General features: G+C 32.2%; 1 protein-coding gene across 1 annotated transcript in view; it reads left to right on the forward strand.

Moving 5' to 3' along the window:
- The window catches only part of LOC106461637 (protocadherin Fat 4-like), a gene marked incomplete at its 3' end in the record, with an annotated part of 101360 nt that extends 97134 nt beyond the window's left edge, over window positions 1-4226 (forward strand). Inside the window, exons 43-45 of the mRNA XM_013921475.1 lie at window positions 2349-2630; window positions 3158-3252; window positions 4086-4226. Of these exons, the coding sequence (XP_013776929.1) occupies window positions 2349-2630; window positions 3158-3252; window positions 4086-4226 (518 nt within the window). The remainder of the gene's footprint in view (window positions 1-2348; window positions 2631-3157; window positions 3253-4085) is intronic.
- Between the last annotated feature and the right edge of the window lie 5596 nt (window positions 4227-9822).

Consider the following 9822-nt stretch of genomic DNA (forward strand, 5'->3'; position numbering starts at 1 on the left):
AAAAGCTTGGAATGGTCTATTCTTTCATTGGGGGTGTGTCTGTGAGCCAGACTAGTTTCGGAGAATTCCACTCCTCATTTTTTTACTTCTTGTTAAACAAATGTTTAAACAACTCTTTTCATGAAAAAAAAAAAGAGTAAAGAGGCTATGTGAATAGAAATTTACAAAACCTTCCTAAACAAATACTGTGGCATCACCCTTTATCTCTTCAAAAATAGTTCTACACAGTGATATGTCAATTCTTAATATCTTAGCTTTCAAGGTTTTTATTACTTGCCTAATTGTGAATGTTTCTGTTCAGGTCTCAGTAAGTTACCTGATGATGCCGTGTGAACACTGGTTGAAAGTTGAAGCCATATATTTTTCCTTATCCAAGTAAAAGGCATAATAAATATTGTGTTAAACATAGTTTTAGGATACCTTTCATTTTTAATATGCTTGTAAGGAGGTTACTGTTTTTAATATACCTTTTTCTCTGCCTTGTCGAGTGTGTAAATATATCCTAATTAATGTTTCGAGAATTTTATTCTTCATACCATACAGGGAAATTGTCGAAGGCCGATGCCAATTTACCACTGCATTTTAGTTCACGGCACTGTATTGTCAATAATTTGTCAATAATTGTTGTCTTCAATGTTTATTTGTGCATTTGTTTTCTGTGTTTCTTCTTCTTGCACCTTTTGCACCATGTCGTACTATTTTTTGTTATCTCAGAACTCTTGAACATAAGCACCTACCTTGCTAAATATTAAATTAATTTTATTATTGCAGGCGTCCCCTGGTAGTTCAGTGGTAATTTTACAGAGTTACAACGCTATAAACCAGGGTTCGATTACCCACGTTAGATAAAGCACATATAGCACATATAAAACAACAACAATAGTTATTGTAGGATATCATTTTACATTTTTATCCTAATCTAGGCTTTTAGAGAATTGCGGGTTTTTTTTTTTTTTTTTTTTTTTGCTATGTGATTTCACTTACTTTACTTTCATATGTTGATTTTATCGACCTTAGAAAATTATGAAATATGTAAATTAGGAAGTAGTGGGATTATATTCCAAGAGAGTAATAAGCGTTATGAAAATCTCGTATTTTCATATATCAAATATGCTGAGGAACAACTGAAACACTTTTAGAAAATTAAAACTTTATAGGACAATAAGATTATGAACAAAGTTGTGAGCTCTTCTGATCGATTCTCAGACACTTTGTAGCATCCCTTCATTAGGGAATACAAAACAATTATTATTGCCCACTTTAGAAACAAGAATACGTTAGCAACTCTACAGTCGTCATGTATCTATCCTTTGGCCCCCCAGTGGGACAGCGATATGTCTGAGAACTTACAACGCTAGAAACCGGGTTTCGATACCCGTGTTGGGCAGAGCACAGATAGCCCTTTGTGCTTAATAACAAACAACATATCCATTGTATGTTGACCTTCCGTAGATAAATAAGAGAGTTTGATTTGATTTGAAATTCGCACAAAGCTACTCGAGGCTATCTGCGAGAAAAAGAGAGAGGATCGCATATCTAACCTTTAACCTTCTTTCAAACCCTGGTATTTTATAATCAGTCAGTTATTTTACTTAACACCACTAGGTTAACATCTAAATGATTCAGGTCAATTGCAATCTTTCCTGTTCCAGGTCAGGACTAATATCTTCTCCAGTAAAAACATTTAAAAGCCTTGATATCAACATCCTTTAAGGACTCAATTCTTAGTTTAATAATCTGTTTACCTTTAACGTTCTTTAAAATATCCTTTTTGTTAGTTTTAACATTATCAGCCAGTTGATTCTCATAACCTCTTTTGGATTTTCTAATTTCTTTTGCAACCAAATTTCTAGCTTTTCTACAGTTTTGTAAATCTTTCAACCTATCTGTAAATTTAAATTATTTAACCTTGTGGCATTTATCTTTGCCTTTTGCCTTGATGTCTATAGTATACCAATTAGAATGGATTTTCCGTGTTATTATTTTCCTATTCCTAAGAACACGCCTATCTTTAGCTTAAAAGCAAATGACAGTTTCCCTAATTTCTCCTACTTCATCTTTTAACTCAGTATCCCAGCTCTCTAATAATAATTCTTCTCTACTACCTGAAAAGTAGCTAAAATTTCATTTATTTTTACCAGAACAAAATGAAAACTTCTTTTTCTCACTTTAACTATTCAATACAAAGATGGAACTTTTTAGTTCGATCTTATTTCTTACTATAAAAATAGATGACGTCTAAACTAAGCTTTTGGACTCTTGGTAGGGAACAAGGTTCAGAGCTATAATGAATGGCTTTTTGTTTTACATAAAAACACTGTTAATATTGCTTTCATTTGCATTTTCAGGAGAGATTTATGTTGTAGGATACTTAAGTCCTGAAACTTTCTACTTTCTCAATATTACCGCTGTGGATGGGAAAGGACTTGGGAGTTCTACATTTGTTAACATTACTGTAACCGACGTGAACGACCATCGACCAACCTTTGTCAAGCCAGATTACATGTTTAAGATACAGGAGGGAGATTTTCGAGAGCAACGGTGGAAGGTGGGTGTCCTTCACGCTGTGGACCAAGACACGGGGAAGAATGGACTTGTCGATTATAACTTGATGATGGCTTTTAATGAAGGTACGATACAACAATGCTGAGTTTGCTCGAATGACTAGTTTGATATGACATAAACAAGAAATATTATGTTTAAATGGTGTAAAATGCTGCTTAATCTGGATCACTTGTGTTGTTTTTTTTTCAATTTGTTTTTATTAAAATGTCAAAGTTTTAGGAAGTATTTTCTGAAAGACGTTGTTTGAATTTCAATGTTATGACCTCCACAATATTATTACTAGATAATACTTTTTATAAGTATTTGTGAAAAAGAAAAATTACAAAAATTGTTCAATATTTTTTTACATGTTGTTTATATATAGAGTATTTAATAAACAGATGTGAACTCTGAAAGAATTTCAGAGATAGTCTATGATAGAAATCGATTTAAATATTGAAACAATATTTAAGTATTCTATTCTACGTTAAAAATGTACGAAATATACTGTTTATTGCAACAATTAATTTTTAAACCTTAGACTTATAATGAAACTTAAATGCTAATTTTTTCTCAGAATTTCACGTTTGCTTTCTTCTCATTACGTTTGCAGATTTTCCGTTTGTGGTGGATGTGCACACCGGTGAACTCTTCGTCAAAGGAGTTATTGATCGGGAAACACAGCCATCTTTCATATTTGCTGTTATGGTATGGAACATATTGTGTTTTCTCGAGCCACAAACCTTTTTCAGACATAATGCACATTAAAACAAGTTGCAAGTAACTTCGAACATTGAAACCATTATTGTTGAGTGCACTGCCTTTGCTCAATCAACTAAATTTAGATTTTTTTTTTTCAGTAGCTTAGCTTTCTGATATTCATCAGCGAACGCTTAACGATACTACATACAATTTATAATGTTGATTTATCTTGTTTATCCTAGAAACGTAGAAGGATCATGATTTGTGAAACGTTAAAATATGTGACGTGATGCACAAGCTAGTACGTTATTCACTTTTCTATTATTTAGTGGAAACCGAAGATAAAGTTTTTTAGTTACACAAATACTATGTGTATAAAGTGCAGTGAAGTTTTCCGGGTTTATGCAATCAAAATCCTTCAAACTAAAGTTGTTAATTCAAATTATAAAATCAATGAGAGATAATTAGATAATTAGCTAGAAATCTAATTATATTTTTGAAATATAGGGAATGGAGATTAGATTCGGTGTATGATAAAACTTTGTGGAATGAAATTTCCGTTTTTTTCTTTCAGGAATTAAAACATTTACTCATTTTGTGGTAGTCTTTCGCACTTTTACCCCAAAAAACTTTATACAGTACCATCTTAAACGCAGTTTACACCCTATGTCTAATAGTAAATATTAAGCCTACAAAAAAAATACAGAAGTATGTACTCAACGTAGTTTTCGAAAGTTAATTTGTTATATTTCCATTACAGTGATAGTTTTATTGTTATTGCGATTATGTTTGCTTAACTTAGACTTTAAATAAATGTTTATTGCTGATTTTTATTTCAGGCTTTGGATTACGGAGAACCTCCATTAAATTCCACTGTAAATGTCACTATAGAAGTTCAGGATATAAACGATGAACAGCCGAAATTTCTAACAGATCCGTATCTTGCCGAAGTTCCTGAAAATCAAGATCCTGGTTTAAAAGTAAAAGTTTCATCTTTCTTATTTAATATGCCACAGTTTTGAATACTTGCATGTTATTGTATTTCTGTTGTACGTTTTCAGTAGATCATAACATGATATGAAGTTAGGCATTGCTTAGTTAAATTAAATTATTAACAATCCTAATGCCCAATTAGAAATAAGCATTTATAATCATACTCTTTCCCAATTAGAACAAAAAGAAAACACTGTTCGTGATCATTAATCATTACAATGTATACAATGGCGAGGTCCTACAATGTCCTTAAAGCCTGTACGATGTTAGTCATTGTAATTTTCGAGGTTTGGGTGTAAAAAGCAAAAATATAATTCCTAAGTCAGTACTGTGAAAAATGGCAGATTTTAAATTTTCACAGCTCAACTGGTATTAGATAATACATGTATTTATGGTTAATTACTTACAATAATTCCAAATAAACTTAAAATAAAACCCAAAACTCGAGCGCTTTCGAATAGTTGACTATTCTTGACTGAAGAAGAATAGTCAACTATTCGAAAGCGTTCGAGTTTTGGGTCTTATTTTAAGTCTATTACACTTTATGCTAACTCTTTTATCAAGATTAATAATTCCAAATATATATAATAGAGACAGCCAATTTTTCATAAGTCTTTGTTAGCCTGATAATGATCTTAGGAGGTCAAATCGTTGTTACTTGTTTTAAATAAAAGTTGTTAATGCCCATATCAGCCATCCTTACTATATATTTACTTCAAATGGGTTCCTCTTCATCACGAACAATTCCAAATATTTTTATGCAACAATTTATTTTTGTAAAATGTTATCTTTCAGTTTTCCTAAAATGTGATAAAACAATATTATCACAACGACTATTACTAGCAGTGACAATATATTTGTAATACCTTTTATTTCAAGCCATTGGCATCTTGCTGTAGCAGGTTTTATTAAAGTTATTCAAGCCATTGGCCTCTTGCTGTAGCAGGTTTTATTAAAGTAGGAAATTTGTTCATCCAAGAATTAAACAAGGGGGAATCCTCAATAGCCGCGGAAGTGACATTTCGAATAAAGATAGAATTTACACGACAAGCGTTTCATTTCTATTGTATGTATATGACAAAATATAAAAGCAAGATCTCAACAGTAAATGTTTATTTCAATTGTAAAAATTTCAAGTTGCTTTGAGTTAATAACGAAATTAAATAATAGGTTGAACAATCGCCAAGTTTTTATGTATTTTTATTCAAAGAAGGATGACGTATCCAGCTAGCGCTCATCGTGAGATCATACAGTTTACAACAGTTTATATTTGTTTTCAGCTAATAACGATCATATTTTAATAGGCGACATAGCGGCTAATAGAACGGCTCGGAGGTTCTTTATTTTTCAAGTAAAAACTATTATCGTCATCTCTTGATCGATTTCGGATATAATTACAGTTTTGGACTCAGGAGGTCAAACCCTTTCGACTGATTTATTTGACCACGCCCAAGATGTCACGGATTAATTTACTCTAATCTTGCTTAAAATTTAAGAACTTCAAGGAAGACTAATATTTTAGTAGAAAGTTGTTTAAATCTTCTTTAATAGCTTGCAATCAACTCCCTTATTGTTTTATAATGTCTTTATTTTAGTTTTAGATAATTGTCTTTTTGATTTTAACGGTGATATCTATCGTTAATTCTCTGGCATTGTTTTGGGTATGGAAGTAGCTCTCATATATGCCGCAGTCGTAATGGGTTACTTTGAAGATAACACGTTTGATACACTGCGACACTGTTGTCAAAAGACACCATATTAGTTATTTTAAACTCTCGGGTTTTTGGATGATTTTTTGAAATACCCTTACATAACCTTGATGATTTCTCTCAATTTCAACTAAATGGCCTTAATCCTGTGAAAGTAAAAAAATAAGGAACAGTTCTCATTTCTTCATGTTTTGGTAATAATATCTAATGATAGATATTTATTTAAACACTGATGTTTATTACAAACGCAAAAACTGTCATGGATATTTAGCTTTTTATGGTAATCATCCTAAACGCACCCAAGTTCAGTATTTCTTATAACTGAAGGATTACATGTTATGCTGTTTAACTTTGTGCTGAGAGAAAAACGATTAGATGAGCGAGGGTGTTACTTAAAAAAATATTATCATTCTGAAAAGGTAATTAATATATGGTTTTAGATTGATAGGGATAGATTTAAAAAGCCGAGAATGGTAAGTTAAAGAAAAAATACAATTCAGCTTGTGCGAACGTTAATTAAAAACCTATACAACAACAAACATTACGAACCTAGATACATCTGATCTTATTTCTTATTGCCGAGTGCGCGGTTACCTATACTCGATTTGGTATTGGTCACAAAATGTTCATGTAATTTGATGCATGTTTCTAATTTCCAGGGAGAGGCAAGTCCTAGTAGTTAGTGTGGTCAGACTGTGGATGGGGGATTCATAGTTCGCGGTCCGTGACCACAAAAATGCGCTCCGCACTTTGGAGCTGTTGGTGCGCTATGAGAATGACTGTCAAACAAGAGTTGGTGATGAGTGCTGTTGGCTTAGCTGTTTTTCTTTTAGTCTATCAGTTCAAAATTAGAAACGGCTATGTGGAGATGGCCCTTTGTGTACATTTAGACGATAATTCTGCAACAAACAAACATCTAATTGCTTAGTGGTTGATCCATTATATCTAACATTACATTTCAAATTGTATATGACATTAGATGCCTTCAGTTATAATATTATTTTCTGAAAACAGTTACAATTTATTGTAATTTAAAAATGACTCTTAGATTGATATGTAGATAAGCTCTATGAAAAGCTTATATCAGTGACTTTTTTACGTTTAAATCATATTTGCCAATACCTTTGTTGTGTGATACACTTCACATTCATACTTCTTGTTATTATTGTGCATGAGCATAAGCAAAATTGTTTTTTCTGCTATGTTCTACTGTGAATTTTATACTATTGTGTTGATTATTAATATACTTCTGGATAGTAAAATATGACAGAATCATCATCATAATCTTAACTCCAATAGTATACAGGCTTGAAGCTCTAAGAACAATTTCTTAGCCACTGTTTTTCATAGTAGCAGAGGAACCAGCTGGTGAGCGATGGTGTTAACCGGGATCATATTGCAGCTCCATCAGTTTGATGAACCAAATCGTGAGAGGTGGTGCTAACCGAGATCATATTGCAGCTCCATCAGTCTGAGGAACCAGCTGGTGAGAGATGGTACTAACTGGATCATATTGCAGATTCATCAAACTGATGGAAATATGATCCAGTTAGCACCATCTCTCATCAGCTGGTTCATCAAACTGATGGAGCTGCATTATGATCCCGGTTAGCACCATCTCTCATCAGCTGGTTCATCAAACTGATGGAGCTGCATTATGATCCCGGTTAAGCACAATAGCTCACTAGCTTGTGTTAATCCCACTATTCGTTGGTAAAAGAGTAGCCCAAGAGTTGGTGGTGGGTGTGATGACTAGCTGCCTTCCCTCTAGTCTTACACTACAAAATTAGGGACGGCTTGCACAGATAGCTCTCGTGTAGCTTAGCGCGGAATTCATAACAAACCATCTTTGAATAGTTTACATATAATTAATATATCATTAGAGATAGTGGAAGAGGCATTACAACATAAAAATGGATCTCTCATATAAGATTTTTATATGTATGGGTTTTATAAAAGATTTGCCACTAAATAATCTCATTTTTACGTAACAGCATATATGATAAAACTGATGGAGCTGCATTATAATCCCGGTTAGCACAGTAGCTCACTAGTTTGTTCATCAAACTGATGGAGCTGCAATATGATCCAGTTAGCACCATCTATCTCTCACCAGCTGGTTCATCAAACAGATGGAGCTGCTGTAGGATATGGTTAGCACTATCGCTCACTAGCTGGTTCATCAAACTGATGGAGCTGTTCACATAATAATGCCCCCACGGCTCAAGGGGCTAGCGTGTTTGGTGTGACGGGATTTGAACCCGCAACCCGCAGATTGCGAGTCGAGCGCCCGAACCATCTGACCATGCCAATCTCTATTCAAGGAACTTAACCAAAGCATCTTAATTCATTTTATATACATATATATATAAAAAAGTGGCCCCCAGTGGCCCAGCGGAATGTCTACGGACTTACAACGCTAGAATCCGGGTTTCGATACCCGTGGTGGGCAGAGCACAGATAGCCCATTGTGTAGCTTTGTGCTTAATTACAAATAAATAAAATAAATAAAAAAGTGTATATCTAACAGGATAACTTTCTTTGCGTAATTTTGAACATGTAACATATCTGGATGTCAACTTGATGACTTTACACTAAAATGTTCTTATTCTTTTAATCATGTATCTATATAATTATTGATAAATAATTCTGTAATTTTATTTCTGAAGTTTTTGTTGGGTCTGTTTTAAACTTAAAAACTATGTTGTGTCATACAAAATATTTTCAATTTTATAATTTAATGTTCTTTAGTGAAAAGAATTATGCCATTGTTTGTGAGGTTTCATTATAACACTTTTTTACGCTTTATTTTAATTGATAATAATTATTTTTACTAATATTAGCACATTTGTCTCTAGAGTTACAATTATTAAAAGAGGACAGAGCTATCCCACTTGTTTGAGTGTTAATGTCATCAAATAATACACTATTACCATACCATATATGCTGTATCGACATTTGTCTTGACTATAGTTGAAATCTGTGTTTCGAAGGAGGAATAGCAAATTTAAACAAAGTTCTAACATTTTCATTTCTGTTTCATTTAAGGCATAATCAGAAAAGTTAAACATCATATTGTCAGAGTTACAAATATAAAATAGTAGTTGTCTAATATCTTTTCAATCGGTTAGGTTTAATCAATTTTTTTTCCTATTTTTCATTAATATTTATTTTCTTTTGTTGATAAACGTTAACAGTGATGTGTGTAGTGTAAATGACTTAATTTTATAAATGTGAAGAGATCTCTTCATATTGTTTTTTTTCAAAATTTAATATAATTTACATTTTGTTTATTAAAAATACAATAACTGTTTTTGACGTTTTGATATCGTTTTCACTGATGTAAATTATCTATATATATATATACCATAAAATTACCAAATTAGGTTACAACAATTCCAAAGCTTTGATGTAGTTGATTTTGTAATATTTTAACTTTCCTTAGCAGTGATAAAACAAGTTTACCACATTAATTAAAGGGGCAATAGGTTTGTCAGCATATATCCAGGTAAAACAAATTTTATAATTAACTCAATAATGCACCACATTCAAAGAAACGAATTTATGAAATTGTTTTATATGTTCCACAATGACATTTTTTTAAACCAATATTCAAGTTGACTATAATCCTTAAGTTTTAATATAAGTTACAATTATGACGTATAAATTGAGTACAGGAATTACAGTAAAAAATGGTAAATTTCCGCTCTGCAACCAGCTAAAGTTTAAAGAAGAAAAATGAAAAGAAATGACATAACTCATTGTCATGTTATTTAACCAGTAGTTTCGTTGATTAGATTAGTGCATTAACAATCATTTCATAACTAAAAACATTATATATATATATATATGTGTGTGTGTGTGTGTGTAGTTA

This window comes from Limulus polyphemus, unplaced genomic scaffold, assembly GCF_000517525.1.
Source record: "Limulus polyphemus unplaced genomic scaffold, Limulus_polyphemus-2.1.2 Scaffold1002, whole genome shotgun sequence".
In the NCBI taxonomy this organism is placed as follows: Eukaryota; Metazoa; Arthropoda; class Merostomata; order Xiphosura; family Limulidae; genus Limulus; species Limulus polyphemus.